We start from the raw sequence: 19938 nt of genomic DNA on the forward strand, positions 1-19938 counted from the left end.
GGAATTTTCTTAAAATGCAGTTTCCTATATAATACACATGATAAAGAGCTTTATAACTTATCTGGTATGGTAAGTATTCCTACTGTGAATAGAAACTGTTCAGAGGCATTTGAATATACAGAACAAAATACATATGTCTATTCGCAGGTGGTATTTCTCAGAAGACAACTCCCTCTCTACTGCGTTGATAGAAAACATTTTTTTTGCATAACATGAGCAAATTCAGTGTTAAGACCATTTATCACATCACTTTCTTTACAACTGGTTTTATCTCCAATGAAATACCAACTAATGAGTCATTATTGCCTGCCTGACTCCATGGCTAGTTTTTTCCTACACTGCACAATCCCTCAGATTTGTGCTATTCGTATGTTTAAGAGGACTAGGTTCTTAGGCTATTTTTTCTTTCTATGTTGCCCTTTGCTCTTGCCATTAATCTGTGTCCCCCTCCCCACCATTTATACTCTTTTCTTTGCCATATTTCAGCATCTATCAACTTGTTCATTAAAAGGCTATTTTCAGACGTGAATAGCATGCTCCACAGCATTTTTCAACTCAGATCTCAACATCTTATATTTAGTGAAATTTGTCAAACATCTAAGTCTCTGATGAAATAATTTATTGATTAATTTGTTATCATGAAGCATAACAGCTATTTCACAAATTGATCTATATATTGAAATGTTCAGATGAGAGTAATTTTTCAAGGAAAGCATTAGAAAATCCCACGCATTATTAAAACATACTGCCATACGAAGTTCTTACCTGTTTGTCCACCTAACTGATTAGAAATATTAATATCACTATCAAAGGATGTGCATTGATTACATGGGATGCTTTATATATCAATATTTTAGAAAAGCAAATCTGGAGTAAAAATATAACATAAGTATAGTATCACAGACAGCTGAAAATAAAAACTACTCAAGCCAATATAGGAACAAAAAGAATAATGAGAAATCCTAAGGGGAAACATTGAAATTAAAGAGAAAAGAGAGGGAACAGGAATATATATATGGCTCTGTGCTAGAATTGGGGCTGGTTAAGATAAATCAGAAGTGGTTTCAATCCATGATTATATGTAGTCTGGTGCTGATGAAGAGATTCAAAACATAAAGGATAGGGCCATAGAATAACTAGCTTTAAAGTCAAATTTGGTCTATTACATTAGAATCCCATTATAGGTTGCTTCAGGAGTGACACCAGTTTACTTTCTAGAAATATCGCCCTACCTATCAAAATGGAGGTGTGTTCTTAACCTTTCCCCACCAGCCTCTCTGTGCTGAATGCTTGATGGGCAACTTCTAAACATCATATATTATATATCGTGAAAGTATATTGTTTTTAATGTAGGTTTCTTGTACAACACTACAAGTGAATTAAATCTTTAGACTGGTTGTGATGTGCCAGTTTGTGAGTGATGGCACGTTCTCCTGAGGGCAAGCTTCAATGGCTTCTTTACTTTGATTTTCTTTTTAAAAAAGATTAGAAAAATAAGGCTGGATAGCGTGGATATTGGAGGAATGTTTGAGGAGCTGAAACAAGCTCCTGCTTCCTTTAGAAGCAGAGCCATGTTTGCTTTTCATTATCCAGTGTTTTCTTTAGAATGAGCATCATATATTTATTTAGTATTAGAATTTATGGGTTTGAATCAAGTTGTGTTTGTGTCTATGTTTATACTAAGTATAAACCACTTGCAATAAATATTTTTATTTTACTCTTTTAGGGTCGTGGCATTCCTGGACCCCCTGTATGTATCATTTATCATTGACTTTTATGTAGTCTATAAAAATGGCCTATTTCCCAAATCCTGACCTTAATTTTTGACTAATACTAACCATTGGGGATTATAGAGTTTTAGTTACATCATCTAATGTGCCTACTAATGATAATACCCCTATTCTGCTAGACAAAATATTTACTAATTTAGGAAATTTCTGTTCCATTATAATTAAATTTTGGCCAAATGAGTTATTGCCACATTGGACATTAAAGCTAATTCTAGGCCTGTTATTTATTATATTTAATACCATTTGTGATAGATTATAAAATATCCATAAATTACCTTGTCACTTTGATTTGTCACTTTGATTTCTCAAATTCAGGGTCCTCCTGGGACAGCAGGACTTCCCGGAGAACTTGGCCGTGTAGGACCTATTGTGAGTACCACAGTTCATTTTGATAGACATTTGCTGATTTAATAGAAGGTGTTACTAGCGAGGCAAATTATCCTAACAGTACACTACTCCCTCCTGCTAATTCAAAAGTGGCAGATAAATTTTATTCCAGTTCATAGTATTGATGAGAACTAGGAGTAATAATGCTGCTTTATTTTTGCAGAGTGATTTTAATTTTTTCCCTGAATTTTTCAGCTAAACTTTTCTCCCCAACTTCCTAATTGATTGTCATATAATGGAGTGTCACCCCCATTTTATAGACTCTCAGCTAGGGTTTGGGTCCAGTGGCTATTATATTAGACTTTCCACATTAAATTAAAAAATAGACTGGGTTATTACTAGGTATATTTGTTAGGATCATTGTATTATAATGAAAATTTAACTTGAAACATTAAGGTGCTGAACTTCATAGAGCAAAAATTGCTGATAAAAAGTGCTTCACGTGGATATTCATGAAGCATTTCAAAAGTGTTGAAGTATTAATGTTACGAGAAGGTAGGTAATTGTAAACTCATTGAGGAAAGGGACCATGTATTATATACCTTTCCTGCTTTTCTCTGTGTGTTTATTGTTTGCAAATTTATTTACTAAAGAAATGAATGAATATGATTATACATTTAAAATAATTATAATATGCTTTTGATTTTTTATGGTAGGACATTAAGAAGGAAAACATGCCAAGAGTATGGCTATTGAGAGTAATTGGAACCCATTTTCATCTGAACAGCTTAGTTAGCCATTTTTGCTTTCTGTGTATTGCAAGAGTGCAATGACAGACAAAATGATAGGCCAGAAAAACAGCAGCAGCAAGAGACAGACAGTGCTGAGATTAACCTTGCGCTTCATAGCTTCAGGCTGGATGCGAGCTTTCTTTTGCTCTGATTAGCTGGTCAGCACTAGCAGTATTAGTTGTTTTGGCTCTTCTGTAAATCAACTAGAAAAATACATAGGGGTTCTAATTTGTTTTCAGAGTAGATAAAGTGATCATCCTACACAGAAAAATGGATTTTATTTTTTTCTCTGTGTCTCCCTTTGCTTTGTTTTATAACTTGGTGAGACTAGAACTCCTTTATTATTCTGGTTTTGTAGAACTAATTGGATTTGGTGGCAGGTCTATGCATGACTGAGCTCTGTAGGGGTTTCTAGTAATGCCATTCTCTCATGCCTTGCTGGTTTTGTGTACTGTGTTTTGACACATGTATAATCACCATGTCATGATTTTTCAAATGACTTAGGGTGACCCTGGGAAAAGAGGACCACCTGGCCCCCCAGGCCCCCCAGGACCCAGTGTAAGTTGTTTGCAACATGAATTTCCTTTGCTTCTGAGGGTTAGGACTGTAAAAATCTAAGAATCAGAAATGGAAGTGCCTATTAATTGAGCCATTAGATTCTAATACTTCCAAAATGGCTACCGATTTTTTCATCCATTTAGAGTGTGGTTCTTTTTAAGGCCAGAAAAGTAGAAGGATCACAATAATTTAAAAGGTAGTTTCACAAAGCAATTCTTACTCTTTACATGTGAAAACCTTTGACACTAATTTTTCAAATGCTCAAAAATTTGACATATAAAAGAAGAATTTTCAAATGTACTTGTTACAAATTTTTCACAGTAACAAATTTACAAAAGAGGAGTTTAAGTAGGAGGTAATACAAATTTTACATTTATATGTTATAGATTCTTTTTTTTACCCCCTATTCTGCTTCTCATTTCACCTCTTTTTAATCCCCTGGAAAAAAATGATCTACTGCAAATTAGGAGTCTTCAAAGGGAATATGCCCATGAGTCAAGTTTTTAGAATATTAGCATATTATATACTGCTATTTGTGCCTTGTATATTATGAAACATATATATTTAATTATATCTTTACCTAATGAACTTTCTATTATTACTGTGTTTGAATTAATTATTTAGTTATATTATTAACTTTAATATTTTATTTACTTTAGGGAACAATTGGCTTTCATGATGGAGATCCACTGGTAAGATGTTTTCCTTTGAACAAAATGTAGTTTTGTAGTCTCCAGATGAGTTGTCTTTGAAATGATCTTTCTGGAACATACTGTGCTTCTATGTTTTACTTTTGCTCAGATGGCAGAAAATCTGTAGCATTAGTGGACTGGTAGCTTATATATACTCAGACTATAACAGTTTTTCATTACAGAAGTATCTATTTTTTCTATAATATTTTTGCTTTATACCTAAGGCATGCTTTTCACTAGAATACCTCAATATTAGGAGATATTTTACATGTAGATAAATAATGAAATGATAATGGTAAGCTGTACTAAGCACAATTTGGGCCAATTGGTGGGGGTATGAACTTTAGGATATGGCTAGTTCAGTAGAGAGGGAGGAAAATGATCAGGTAATGGCAAAATTCATTGTTTTTAAACATTGCACTTCTTTAATATAGTAAATCTGAAACGAATATGGAAAAATATTAACATTTATTAAATGCATGAATAAATGGGTGAATGCATGGGAAGGTACTTGTTATATTCTCTATACTTTTCTAGAAGTTAGAAATATTGGTTTAAAAATCCAATAAAAAGGAGGAAAGGGATATTTGAATTTATTTAATGACTATAATTGCATTAGTGTTTAATAGCTGGAATCCTTTAAAAATTTGGCTCTTTCTCAAAGTGGGCTCTGGTTCATGGTGTCTTTATTGCTTTCTTGTAGTGTCCAAATTCCTGTCCACCAGGTCGCTCTGGATATCCAGGCCTACCAGGCATGAGGGTAAGAGAATAATTTCCTTATATTATTTCCTAGATTATTATCCACAGGAAAAAAAAATGGAACCTTCACTTAAAGCACTATCCTTCCTGGTGTGAAGATCCCATTCAGATGGAGCAGTCTAGTCTGTGTTGGCTTACTCTGTGCCTCAGTTTGTGGGCTTATTAAACCTGGAATTCTAGCTGGGGGCCCCCCAAGACATAGGTGCTTAATATAGATACCCCTGAAGTTTAGAGCACAAATGCCAGTAAAATACAGGAGATTGAGGGAGGCTTGAACGCCAAATCAAGGGCCAGAAGTTTGCCTCCAACAGAGGAAGACAGGGGTGAGAATGAGGGGAGAAGACAGTGCACATAATTATTTGAGACTGTTTTGCTTAAAAAACAAACAAACAAACTGGTAAATTGGGAAAACTGTGCAAAATAAGTAGGAAAAAGACTTTCCTGAAAGTGTTTTTCTCTGCCATCATAATTACTTTGAAATAGTGCATAAAAACAAGTAAATAAATGCCAACTGCTGGGGATAAATGGCTTTCTCTCTCCAGTCTCTGAGTCTAAAGAGATTATGAGAAATTCCAGAAAATTTGAGAAATTCCTTGGGGCTTTACTGTGATCTGGAAGGCTCCAAGGTACTGATTTTCCCCAAAGTTTTTCTTATTGATTTTTGGTGGTTTCCCTCAACTGTGGAGTTGGGCCTGGGTTGGTGTCTTATTTTACAGAAAGACTGGAGAGAAGTCAAAGTCCTGACAGATGTTGTCTCATAGTTTGCCTCATGTTACTGCCCACAATGTACATAAGCTTAGAACAGTGACTTGACAAGAGAGTCAGGGATTGTCTTCATGCTAGGGAGCCTTTGCTTACTGCCCTTCCATGCCTTCCTTTTGCACCTACAATAGTGTATAGGAAGAGGCAGAGAAGTGCCTTTCTTATGCCCGCCCTTCCCCCCTCCAGGAAGCAGGTGGGTATGGAGGCAGAAGGGTTTCCAGCAGCCACAGAAGCAGGGCATAGCCAGGTGAGCTGGATAAGGGCTGCTTTTTCTGAAAAGTTCAGTCTGGTATAGAAAAAGCCTCAGTGCTCTAAACCACTCCAGGAGAAGTGGGGAACCCAGATATCTGAAACAGCAGGCAGGTATCAATAAATCTTGGTGTTAAACTGGATAATGTGGCATTTTTTAATTCTAGAACAATATTTTCCTAGTAAATAAAACTGATATATATTATATGCAGTAGTCATGTAATACACATAGTACTATTTAGGTCATTTAAGGCAGTAATTTTCTTTGTCACATAACCTTTTTCTTAGTAGTACCTTGACAAGGACTTTGGGAAGCAGAATCATTTTATGAACCCTCTAACACTTTTGCCAAGCCCAATAAATTATATATGCACATATATAATTTATATATTTTATATAATTTTTATATATATTTAAAAATATATGATATTATCTATTTTTTATTTTTGCATTTGCTAGGGCCATAAAGGTGCTAAAGGAGAAATTGGTGAACCAGGAAGACAGGGACATAAGGTAAGACAAATGAGTATTTAGTGAGTAAATTGTGATTAGGAGGTAGTGGCCATTTTTAAAAAAAATATTCAATTTTTAATTGTAGTTGGACACAATACCTTTATTTTATTTATTTATTTTTAATATGGTGCTGAGGATCAAACTCAGGGCCTTGTACAAACAAGGCAAGCATTCTACCACTGAGCCACAACCCCAGCCGGGTAGTTTTTATTTTAACCAACTATAAGGAATAATACAGCATATGTTGTATTTTGTCTTTCTATTTCAAATGATGTTTGAAATATTCTCTGTAGGTACATTAATATTCCAACTAAGCATAATAAGTTGTCTAATTATAAAAAACAAAGAAGGCACTGGACATTTTAATTTTTTTCCAGTGCAGCTATTTTTTATTTCCTTTCCTTTCCTTTTCAAATCAGTCACATTTAGCTTTTTTCCTTGATGCTTATGATAGTTGAACATTCAACTAGTTGTTCTACCACATAAGACAAATTTTTGATATTCATAAAATTTTATGCAATGTGTTGTTGAGCTTAGCAAACAGAGAATTTGGTAACTGGCTTTTAACTTCTCATCTGAAGTTCTGAAATAATTTTTCTGTTTATCTCTGATTTCATTTCAATATGACATAGATTTTGAGTAAACTGGAAGTTAGTGGTAACTTCTGTTATTATCTGGATGCAAACATGGAATCTATAGCACAACTTGCACCAGGGCAGCTGTGCCCTGCAGAAAAACCAAGACTGAAATTTAAAGCAAGGTGACCTATTTGCCATTTTTTTAATCTACTAATGTTAGTCATCTTTTAATGATCTAAGAATTTTATTTTATGCACAATGGAACTTTTGTCTTGGTACATTTTATATTTTACAAAGTCAAGTCAAGCTATTCTTAATGCAGATCTGGAAGGCTTTTCATTGTTGTTGACAATTCTACACCTTTACTGGGTAGAGGCAAGAGATTAGTCTTTTTTTATTTTGGAAGTAAAGAGATAGAGAGGCAATTTACTAATGTCTTTAAGCATTAATATCCTTGAACTCCTTAGCTAAAATCAGTCTATTGAATAACCTCACATAATCAGAATAAACATGCCAATTTTATGTACCCTATGGTAGTTCAGACTTTTATTTTAAATGCCTTTTTTTTTTTTTTTTACTTAGGCTGTGAAGGCATTTTATTTCTCTAAAATATAATAGCTAGCTTCCTGATGTCAAATTGGAGTAAAATAGAAAAAAAATGAGTACTTTGGAAGTGTCTCTGCATGCCCATTTCTTCACTGAATCTCAAAATTTGTGATTTTTAACGTTTAATAAATATTTATTAAGTACCTGCCATGTGCCAGGGTCTATTCTAAGTGCTGGGAACACAGAAATGAAAAACATGTCTAATCACAGGGGAGTGACTAAACTAAGTGTGACGTAGACATGATATTAGTCACCAAAATAGTTATGCAAGAATATTAAAATTACACCAAAACATATTCGTGAAGTAATATGTGTATTGAAGCAAATATAGCAGACTTCTGTTATTTTTGATGCTCTGCATCTCTTTTTTCTCCTTTCGGTGACCCATTCTTTTGGGGAAATTTCACTCCCTTAACCCATGAATTTGGGGATGAAGCTGTTGATCTCCACTCTTCCAGTGAAACTAGTATTTTTGGTAACTGTACAAGTTAGTTATTTGGACTCTCAAATCTGGTTTGGGCTTCAGTGGAAAACTTGCATGCTTTTTGCTGTGTTAAGTAATTGCCAAAAATTTTCATTGAGTGTTATTAAAAATTCTTTTCATTTATTCCACATTTTTATGTCATTTTAAACTATAAGTGATGTTTTTAAAAAGTTATGTAAGAAAATGACATGACAATAGCTTGTTGAAGAATGAGCTCTGAAAGAGATTTCTAACAGATGACCTGGAATGATAGAGATTCTGGAGGCCTGAAGTTTGCATTCAGATTCACAATTTTGCCTTGAATTTTTTATGCAAGTTAGTTAATGAAGACTTTTAAAATTGTTTATGAATATAGGAATGAATAGTGAAACTTCACTAATTAAGATATGGTACTGGCAAGATCATGCAGCAGATCATCAGTCATTCAAAAATCTCTTAGTAAAATGATAATAAATGATAATAAATAAGTAATAAATGACAACAAATTTAAAAATTTTTCATTTTAAATTTGTCGTTATGGATAAGGTATGTGCTTTTCATTCAAAGGTAAAATATTTAATGCAAACATATTGCTTAAGGTTTATGGAGAATCTATGGGAAATGATTTATATCCTATTAAGGAAAAAATACAGAGGACCTATTAATAATTGTTGCGTTTTGCAGCTGGCTTTATAAATTTGTAGGGAAAAACAAGTAGCATTTAATTATGCACATGTGATGATTATTCACTTCATGGACTACTTAATTCACTAGCTTTTGAATTGGACTGCTTCTTTCCACTGTCAATCATATGTTCTAATGGAATACAATCTGAATATAATTATAAGACTGAAACTAAGGTGTAAGACCTCTATAATGCATTAAAAATCAAGTTAAATTATTTAGGCATAATGTAGCTCTTTGACAAATGTGCCTAAATGTTCTATATTAATACTGCTGTTAAATATTTTGTTATGGCCTTATTTTTTGTGAAAAATCTTTAAATGTAAGATATAGTTGATGGAGCAAGAAAATGAGTGAATTGAAATATGTAATAAAGAAATAATAGTAATGGACTTAAGTCTGATATTATGTACATGATGTTATAAATAATTTTTCTCATCACTAATTTCACAATTTAAGATATCTATTACCACAGAAAATGTAGGACTATATATGGATTAAAAAAATAAACCCTCCTCAGAGGGAAAGTAATTTTTTTCTATAAAATAATATTTCTGTAAGAGGAATCAGATCTCTTTTTGAATCTTCTAACATATTAAAGTATATCAGAGGTTATAATAACAAGATGACAAAATAATAATTAGTTAGAAAATATGATGGAAGATGGTCTCATTGGCAGTAGCAACCAGATAGTCCAAATACTTTCATATGGAAGCTTAATTTGAAGAAAAGAGTAAAACTTTATTCGTGAAGATAAAAAGAAAAAACATTTGACTAAATAGAGAGATACACTAACTTCTGAGAGAGAAAGATTTAATGTAATCCTGATAGAAAACCAGTAGAATTTTTGGGAATATCTGTCCAGTGATTTTAACATTGCTCTAGATGGGCAAACATTTAAGAAAATCTGAAAAATAAGAGTAACTCTAAAAAGGCAAGGGAATTCTCCCTGAGATGAAAATGCATTACAAAATGTATTACAATAATTAAAATGTTTTCATGTTGGCAACATGATAAGCAGATCAGTGAGATAGAATAGGAAACCTAGAGCCTAATGATTTATACATGTTAAAGATAAATTTCCAATTCTTGTGGAGAGGATCGACTATTTAATAAATGATATTGGAATTAGTGACCCTGTGCCAGAAATTAAACTATAGAAGAGTTACTAAAAAAAAAAAAAGTACAGATGAATATTTATTTAATTTGGGGGTGGAAAAGGCTTTTCTATGAGTGAAATCAAAGGTATGAACCATGAAAGAAAAGACTGATTTAAATCCCCCCCCAAATTGTGTATGGTATAAAAGTGGTAATAAGAAAAGCTAAAATGTAAGCCATAATTAAAATATCTTACAGCTTATGGAAATGCTTATACAATATTACTACATATTCCCATTAACACCCCCAACTCTTTCTCTCTCTCAAACATGAACACACACATTTTCTTTCCCTTCTCCCCTCCTTCCCTCCCTTTAGAAAAACTTTGAAAGTACAGCATCTAAAATGTTGCTAGTATTTATAGTTGGATGGTGTGATTTGGGTGACTTTATTTGTATACTTCTCTGGATTTTCTGAATATTCTATAGTTGATATGAATCATACTTAAATTACTATAAAGTAATTTAAGAAAGCATAGTATAGGTGCCAAATGAATATAAAATGTTCTCACTAGATTAGCACAAATTTCTGTGTTCATTTCCTAGACATATTTATTGTGCTTTTCTCCGTTGTTTTTTAGGGTGAAGAAGGCGACCAGGGAGAACTGGGAGAAGTTGGAGCTCAAGGACCTCCAGTAAAGTATTTTTTAAAAAATATTTGACTAGGCTATACAAATATCTTTTTAATTTTTTTTTTAGTTGTAGATGGACATGATACCTTTATTTTATTTATTTATTTTTATGTGGTGCTGAGGATTGAACCCAGTGCCTCACACATGCTAGGCAAGTGCTCTACCACTGAGCCACAACCCCAGCCTGGCTATGCAAATATTTTAAAAATGACTCTTGAAATATTTTATACTTAGTATTTGGATCAATAACTTTATCTTAACATGATGTTCTCTATTTTATCACCAGTCCAGCTTTGAGAGATAATCATGTTTTCAGAATAAGAAAGAGTTCCCATCGTACATTCAAGCACCTTTTTAAACAAAAAAGATTCTATATATAATTACATACATTCCTTTAATAGACTCCAGGTCCAGGTAATATGAAAGCAAATACTGAACACAAGAGGTTGACATATCTTTTGTTTTCTAAAGCACCATTACATGATATAATGAGAAAATTTTGTATACTCTGAATATGCAGTAGCTAAATAATGCATTGGATCAATGTAGCTCATTCCAGCATGTAATCATTTTAATTAGAACATTATTAGTTGCTCATAATCATGTTTTTTTTAATAAAAAGTTAGTCCCTTGTGCTTTGGCAGATTACTGCAGTAATATGCAAGGTAATTGGGCATCAGCATACTTCAATTTAAAATTTTGTTAAATCAGAATTTATGTTACTTTTGTACTATATGAAAATAAAATGGTTACACCTTTTTCATGTCAAAATGAGTAACATTTATGGAAATGATAATTTTTTTTCATTATTTCCAAAGTATAGCCAAGGCATAGCCAGTGTCAAAGAGGAGCTGAGGCACCACCATTGGTTACGATAACATCCTTCTGGATCATTTTCTGTGGCAAGCTTAAAAAAAACATATGCCTTAACTAATCCATTATTCTCTTTTACATTTCCAGGGAGCACAAGGTTTGAGAGGCATCACTGGAACAGTTGGGGACAAAGGAGAAAAAGTAAGATGATGATGATAATGCTGTAATATAAAAATATACTAAATCGTTAGAATTTGAGTCATTTTAAAGCAACTTCTTATCTTCAGCAACACCATTTTTTTTTGGATCCACAATTGGTTGAATTCAGATGCAGAACCCATGGACATGGAGATCAACTCTATTATATATTTTAAATAGTCTTGGGTGATTTAGAGTAAGTAGGGTTGCTCAATTTTCTTTCTGTTTTAGTATCAGTAACTAGCACTGATAACACTGGCCCAGTGGTTGGGGTGCTTCTGGTCAAACAAGGCAAAGACAGGAGAAGGCAGGCTACCTCCCAGGCCTCTAAGGACATTCTTGTCCTATGTGCACACTCAGCCCTGCCCTAGACAGGGGTGATACACCTGTGGCCAGAGTACAACAACTGCCCTTAGCCTAGTCTCAGAAATCTGATTTTCCTAGCACTTCCATAGAAAGGTGTTCTGCAAGCTGTTAGGAAAATTTGAAGAGGAATAAGGCCTCATTAAGTTGGCTGCTTATTGTGAGAGACAAATAAATAGCTAACTGTGTAGCAAGCAAGATAGAAATCTCAAGGCGGGTGGAATGAGGGAATGCAGATAGGGGATCCAGAGGACCCAGGAAGGAGGTGGCATCAGAAGGATGTTGAGACTACAAGGCCTGTGTGTGAAGGATGGAGAATAGGGAATACTTGGTTGAGTAATATCACAAGGAAAAACAACAGAAACCTGTAGACAAAAACCCTCTCAAAGTTTCTATTGGTGTGTGTGTGTGTGTGTGTGTGTGTGTTTAAAAGTTATTGCTTCTTAGAAAGTGTGTTAGAAAAGCCAGTTTGTTGGTCACAGAATGTTAAAAGGCATCTGCCTACCACCACTTCTCACCCTGGCCTCATTCTCTTGAGAGCCACCATAGCTAATCTGTGTCAGTTTGACACAGTGATACAAAGCTTTTTATCTAAACTTAAATAACAACAAGTTGTGCATTGTTTATGCTCAATAAATGAAATCAAATCTTATTTTTTTTTAAAGAGATGCACATTTTTGTGAATTAAGTCTGGCTTGTTTATTTTTTATTTTTTTTAGTTTTTAAATCCTCTTTATCTCTTCCAAGTATTTTCATTTTACCTGCTTTCTGTTTTCCTCTCCTCTGGACTAGTTCTTTCCTAAAAACAGTGTATTTTTTTTTTTTTTAATTGGAATCTTGTATTTTTTATATTCATATCACCTTAAGTAACACTTTGTGTGCACTTCTTTTTTTAATAAGTAATAAAACTGATTATTTTTGATGTTTCTGATAGCTAATCCTTCACTTTTTCTGAATTTAAATCATCCCCTAAGATACATGACCCCTCGCTTTGAAGGCAATTACTGTTTGTGATCTTCTCTTTATTTGAAACATTTCCTATTTGATATTTAAAAAATTTCTCATTTCCCTTGATTTCTGTCAAATTGCTTTTTTCCCCTTCTTCTTCTTCTTCTTCTTTTTTTTAAAGCTCTTCTTTTGAACTCAGACATGGACTGGTTACCTAGTAACAGCAGTTTAGGTCTGAGCTCACACTGAACAGCAGTGAGGAGTGGGCGGGGGGGAGAGAGAGAGATATGCATCAAAGCCATTTCTATAGTGCAAAGCTGGTCTCTGTTCTCATAATGCAAAGTGAATGATGAATTCAAGGTTTTCCTCGGGTCTTCCAAATTCTTTCTTCCCCAGTGAATGTAGAATGCCTTTGCTCTGTTCTAGTTTTTAGGGATCAAAGAATTGCAAGGCTCTCTGGTCCCTCTGCTTTCGTTGTGTTTTCTTCTTTGATTCTACCTATGTCTGAACCTCCTATCAAAGGTTTCCTAAGTTTTAATTCTTACTGCAGATGCTGTCCACCTGACTTTCTTGGCCTGACATCTGTCCAGTACTCTGACTGCTTTTCATTTATTTTATCATCTCATCTCAACCTGGTTCATTAGGAGGCTGTCTTTTCACTGCAGTTGTCCCTTATGCTTTCTTATTTGCTGTGTAGATGAAAACAAAATTTAAAGACAGTTTGTATTTTGGCAAGGAGCATAAGTGGAGAACACCAAAACAATGTATTTTTGTTTTAAAATCACATTTTGATTCTTCTAATGAAAATAAGGGCATGATTTGTACAATATGTAGCCAAGTCAGAGATCATTTTCGGATAATTAGATTTATAAGGCTCTGGCTAGTTCTTATGCCATCTCTTGGTAGGGTGTATCTGTCATTGAGGAAATAGATTGGTTACTTAACGTAAACTGAACCTAACATCAATTCTGAATGGGAGAAGAGATGCTCAGGTCTTTTCAACAATTCATTCTTCTGAATCATATGGCTTGACTTTTTATTTCAGATCTTGGGGCATCCAGAGTGCTGTAATTCCCTCTCTCAGCTGTGGCACCAGAGTCCTCTAGTTGTAAGGTGGCTCTATGGCCTTCATCATTAATGAATTCCCACAGGCATTTCTGAGAACCCAGAAGGGTGATGGCCAAACCTCTTTCCAATAGAATTGTCAAGTTGTGTGAACAAGTGATAGTGTTGTAAATTCATGTCAGCAGCTGAGAATGCAGTGTTAGCTTAAAATATCCAGAAGTATATCAAACATTGAGTTTAAATTCTGTCTTATGATGAGTAGATGTAAACTGTGTTTTCATATCTGAAGCTTCTCATAAAGTACTCCTCAGATTCCCTCTGCATTTCAGGCATAAAAACCTCCTTTTAAACTGGCTATATTTCTTTAGAAAGATGGATATGCCCTTAACATACATAACTGATCTCAATTTTATTTCTTCATCTTGTTTTTTTCAGGGTGTTCGGGGCTTAGATGGAGAACCTGGGCCTCAGGGTCTGCCTGGTGCACCTGTAAGTGGTTTTCTTTTTACAAAACCTAACCATAGATTTTTTTAATTTTAGTAGTAATTTTTTTTGCTATATATACAGAATATATGCAAGTATCTTATATAATTAAGATAAAAAATGAGTAATAGTTTTATATTTATTTTAAAATTATAATTAAAATGAGCCTGACTTTTTTTGGCTACATAAAGGTGTTCCTCTGATTTCATATTTTTTTCTTATGGAATAAGTCAATAAGTTAAATATTTATGTTTGCTGTTTTTTTTTTTTTTTTGCTTTGGTTGTCATGCTTAGATTCACAGTAACAATCTTATTTCTAGTTCCTGGGTAGTTATATCTTTTTCCTTTTCTATGGTTTATAATCTTATTATTCCATAGTTGGCTTCAATATGTACACTTCTCATTATTGTATTCTGCCTCAAGCCTTTTTTTGGAGATAAACAGACAAAAAAAGCCATCCATTTGTCACTTACACCATATAAAAAGTAGAAAAGATGTGAATCAAATAGAATTCATGACTATCAAGGTTCTTTGGTCTGGCGGAAAAGACAGGATGTAGTGCAGTGAACAACTTCAAGATTAAGTGCTAGAACATCTGATAGAGATAGTCCATGTAAGAAGACCTTGTGAAGGTTGACCTGGAAAGCCATTCTAGGTGGGAAAGGCAGCAAAATATAGGAGGGCACAGTTGGTGGCATGGAATTCATGGGTTATCATAGAGGCTGTCACTGCCTAGGGTGGAGAGGTGTATGGAGAGAATGAAACTGAATAGGTAAGGTAAAACCACCTTTTGGAGAATATTTGATGCCAATATAAACAATCAACAGTAACAGGGAGCCATTCAAGATTTTGAAGTAGTGAAGCAACTAAAAAAAAAAAGCTGAATTTTAAGGAGACACATTCTCTCACTTATTGCCTATACCATATATTAACATTAGTTGGATAATTTTGACAGAAACCACTATTGCTGAGTGGGGAATTACATAACATGGAGAAAATATTAGCAACTAACCCAACCCTCAACCACCTTAGCAGTCAATGAGTTTATGTAGATGTAGTTACAGATACCGTTACCTATAGTATGGAACTTAATTTATTTTATATATATATCCAAATAGCATAGGACAATTACCCATGGAAAATGAAAAAAAAGGACATGCAAGTCACAATTTTGCCTATGTCAATATCAATTTTTAATATTATTTTTTTTTATAAAAATATTTCTTGAGCTAGGCATCCATTATAGATCAAAGGCATTGTAGTGAAAGAGCAATAGGTAGATAATGTGGATGATGCTTTTTAATTTTAACAGATCTATCAATAAGTAATTTTTGCTTGTGTTAAGAAAATTTAATTTTTGTACAGGGTGATCAAGGACAGCGAGGACCTCCCGGTGAAGCAGGCCCCAAGGGAGATAGAGTGAGTCCAAATTAGTCTTTATACTACGAGCATCCTGCTTTTCAGTGTCATCTGCTGATTTTGCTTATCTGTTTGACATGTCCTAAATATTGTGATTATTGTTCATGTCTTGTTTATGCTTCCTGTCCTGCCCTACAGGGGGCTCAAGGTCCTAGAGGAATTCCCGGACTCCCTGGACCCAAAGGAGACACGGTATGTCTAGAGCTCTAGTCATCAGGCACATTTTTTCAGTGATTATTAACTTTTAGTAAAACTTTAGAAAATGATGTAGGGACGAAGAATGTGGCTTTTTCCAACAGAGTATTTCTTTGTGTGTCTTTAGGGCTTGCCAGGTGTGGATGGCCGAGACGGGATACCTGGAATGCCAGGAACAAAGGTAGCTGTGTGATTCAGTCACTCATGAATGGGGATGTTTCTGGCCTGACCAGTTGAGCACAGTATTTCCATTACAACATCACCAGGAGATTTATTTAGCCAGCTTTTTTTTTTCCTCCTTTTAATTTTTTTAATCCAGTGTCAAAGAGAAAATTCGTATTAGAATAGTATACTTATTTGCTTGCTTTTAGGAACACAGGAAAATTGCCCCATTGATCATAGAAGACTGAGGGATATTATGTTTTGATTGAGTTTATGTCCCGTCTTCTACCTTGCCACCCTCTTGCTGAATTGTAAAAGTCCACATAAGGTCAGCTGTGGGAATAACCCTTTACTTAAAAAGTCTACACTCTTTCTTAAAAATAATATAGCAGTTCATATAGGTTCAAAGTAATTAAATGTTTGTTTCCCCCGCCCCCAGGGTGAACCAGGGAAACCTGGACCTCCTGGTGATGCAGGATTGCAGGGGCTACCAGTAAGTATTTGATTCTTTAAATATTTGTTGGTTTATCCACTTTAAATGTATAAATGTGGAGGGAGAGACATGTTATGGAATTTGATGAGTTCTGAGGAAAAGATGATGTTTTACTTTAATATTTTTAGTTTTATACTTTTGTGTTTTTATTTCCCTGATTAGCTGGTATTCTCTAATAACTATAAGTAGAAAGCTTTAATTTATGTTTTGGATCTCCTCTTCTCTGTTAAGTTTGCTGTCTTCCTTATATCATTGCACTAATCCCGAGCTCTGGGCCAGTGCCATGTGTGTCATCCTACCTTTAACCAGTCTTGACTTCTTGTTAGCAGGGTTGAGTCATAAGAGGTTGAGTGGATTCTCTGGGAGACAAGTTATCATTTTTGGATATGTCCCATTTTGATGCATTCAAATTGATGTTTCACCAAATCAATGTGATTGGAAATTTATATGGAGTGTATTGCATGTATTCTTGACTCTTTGAAGGCAAATCTTTCAAATTAATAAAGGTTATTTGATAATATCAAGGACTAGCCCCCAATGTTAGGACATCTGATACTTTCGAAATAATCTGAGATTATTAGGACTCCTGGTAACACCAAATCTTAGCCTAGCATCCTTTGGCTCTCTCTCTCTTTCTCTCTCTCTCTCTCTCTCTCTCTCTCTCTCTCTTTTACTGTAAAGCCCAGAATTTTCAATAGGCTCTCGTTTTATTCTGTACATAGAACCATGTTATTTCCCTAGAGCTGATGTCCTGCTCATAAGAACTCCTGTTGACCTGAAAATGGTACCCAATTCTAGTTTGGAGGTTCATCCTTTAGAGTAGGGCTTGCTTTCAGAGTGTTCAATCTTACACATGAGATACAGTAAAATAAGGTCCTAAACACTGTGGGTAGTTCTGTAACTGTCCAGAGATTGGGAACCAAGTAGCATCTCCCTTATACAGTCTCTCAGCAGTGTACAGTGGACTTGGCAGCTCACAGATTCTCAGAGGAAGTGATTAAACCCAAATTCCTTGTGCATTCTTTTAGGGTGTGCCTGGAATTCCTGGTGCAAAGGGTGTTGCTGGTGAAAAGGTAAAAGATTAAACTTTTAAATTAATATTTTCTTTATTATTTTATTAACATATTTTCTTATAACTTTTAATATTTTAACTGCCTTTTATTTCATATTTAACCCCAGGGAAAAATTAAAAAGTAAAAGCTCTAAGACTTGGAATGCTAATCTTTTCCCCAGTTGCAGAGAGTTGTTTAGACTTTCTTCATAAAAATGTCATCCTTTGTCAGGTTGAAACAGGGAAAACTTAATTGTTCCTGGCTACTTAAAAAAAAAGAAGATATTATAAAGCCATGTTGACTTGATTCTTAAAATTTTTAATAGCATCAGCATGAGATAAAAGGGCTCAAAAACGTGTATTAGAGGTGGAAATTGTAAAGACATATAATTAATATTGTGAAATACTGAAAATATACCCATGAATGTTATTAAGATAATTTAGCTTAAACCAAAAAGATATTAGGCACTTGTTCACATATTGGTCAACTTGTTTTTATATTCTATGCATAATTAATGTGCATCCAATTAAAAATAATAGGCGAAGGGCTGGGGATATAGCTCAGGGGTAGGGTGCTTGCCAAGCATGTGCAAGGCCCTGGATTTGATCCCCAGCATTGCAAAAGGAAAACAACAACAAAACACACAAAACAAAACACAATAGGTGAAAGCAAAAACTAAAGTGATGGCTTTGCTTTAGAAGAAAATAGATAAAGCATGAATGATATAGAGATAGGTCATTGTTAGAGCATGTGAGTACAGACCTTCTATCATAGTGGTCCATAGCATCTTAAGCAGAGGTGGTCCCTAACAGGCAGGCCGTGAGAGATTGATGATGGAGTTGGTCTTTGCAGACATGTGTCTTTCCCTGAAGCTTGCTGGCAGAGCTTTACTAACAGCACATCCCCTTGTTTCCTCATGTTGACTTGATTCTCAAAAATTTCAGTAGTGCTGATGTGAGCTAAAAGGGATCAAAGAAGTGTACTGGAGGTAAAAATGGTAAAGGAAGTACATATATAATTAATATTGTGACAAAAGAAAATCCTTGAGTTGAAGGGATTCCTTTCAATGAAGGCTAAAGACCTTTCATTTGTTGACATGTGACCTTAAATACATGGTTGGTACTAAATCTGCATTCTGCATCCTCCTGAATACTCAGTGTGAAATCAGGAGATTAAGGCTATGAAAATATAAGCAATTCCTGTCTGGGTGAGGCAGATTGATGATTAGGCTTACTTATAGTTGGAATTTCTCTGAATGTTGCATTTCACCTTTAGGGAAACACAGGTGCTCCAGGGAAGCCTGGTCAATTGGGAAATTCAGGCAAACCGGTAAGAAGCCTTTTGACTTTTCTGTCAGTTATATCCTACTGTTATCAGGAGTTGTTGATTTTTTTTTCTCTGTCTGTCTTTCTCATAACAGGGCCAACAGGGTCCTCCAGGAGAGGTGGGACCTCGAGGGCCCCGGGGCCTTCCTGTGAGTATTCCCTTTCTGCAGGGGCTTCCCTAGTTCCCTGCTGGGCTCTGCCATTTGTTCATCCTCGCACAATTGCCTTCTGGTATTTGAGCACATGGTGGTCTAGATGAATGATGAAATGGGAATGCTACTTTGATAGGCAGTATTTCTTTTCAGAAAATGGAAAAAAAATGAGGCATTTAACAGAGGCACGGTGATTGTTTCTGCTTTCATCCCATGTTGAAGGAAATATTTTAGTGCTGCTAAACAACTTTATCAAGGCACAATTCACATACTATGTAATTCACCATTTAATCAATATAATTTATTGCTTTTTAGTATATTCAGAGTTGTGCAAGCATCACAACAATCAATTTCAGAAAATTTTTCACTTAAGAAAGACATCCTGTACCCATTTAGTCATTCAGCATTTCCTTCCAATCCCTTCAGCTCTATGCAACCAGGAATCTGTTTTCTGTCTTTATAGTTTCACCAATTCTGGATATTTCATGTATATGGATCCATAAAATATATGACATTTAAAAAAATGCTTGTCTTTTCTCACTTGGCATAATATTTCTATGTTCATCTATGCTGTAGCAGTATTGGTACTTGATTCCTTTTTATTGCTGAATAAATGTTTGGCCATTATGAGGAATCCTGCTATGAACATTTGTCTACAATTTTTTTTTTGTGGACATATGTTTTAATTTCTCTTGTGTACACATCTAGG

The 19938-nt window shown here is 34.6% G+C and overlaps 1 protein-coding gene across 1 annotated transcript in view; it reads left to right on the forward strand.

Moving 5' to 3' along the window:
- Col9a1 (collagen type IX alpha 1 chain) overlaps positions 1–19938 on the forward strand; it is an 83776-nt gene that overhangs the window by 29821 nt on the left and 34017 nt on the right. Inside the window, exons 13-28 of the mRNA XM_027928273.3 lie at positions 1727–1750; positions 2106–2159; positions 3413–3466; positions 4126–4158; positions 4862–4918; positions 6388–6441; positions 10511–10564; positions 11522–11575; positions 14384–14437; positions 15797–15850; positions 15989–16042; positions 16173–16226; positions 16647–16700; positions 17729–17773; positions 19028–19081; positions 19173–19226. Of these exons, the coding sequence (XP_027784074.1) occupies positions 1727–1750; positions 2106–2159; positions 3413–3466; positions 4126–4158; positions 4862–4918; positions 6388–6441; positions 10511–10564; positions 11522–11575; positions 14384–14437; positions 15797–15850; positions 15989–16042; positions 16173–16226; positions 16647–16700; positions 17729–17773; positions 19028–19081; positions 19173–19226 (807 nt within the window). The remainder of the gene's footprint in view (positions 1–1726; positions 1751–2105; positions 2160–3412; positions 3467–4125; positions 4159–4861; positions 4919–6387; positions 6442–10510; positions 10565–11521; positions 11576–14383; positions 14438–15796; positions 15851–15988; positions 16043–16172; positions 16227–16646; positions 16701–17728; positions 17774–19027; positions 19082–19172; positions 19227–19938) is intronic.

Source organism: Marmota flaviventris, chromosome 6 (genome assembly GCF_047511675.1).
Source record: "Marmota flaviventris isolate mMarFla1 chromosome 6, mMarFla1.hap1, whole genome shotgun sequence".
NCBI classification, from domain to species: domain Eukaryota; kingdom Metazoa; phylum Chordata; class Mammalia; order Rodentia; family Sciuridae; genus Marmota; species Marmota flaviventris.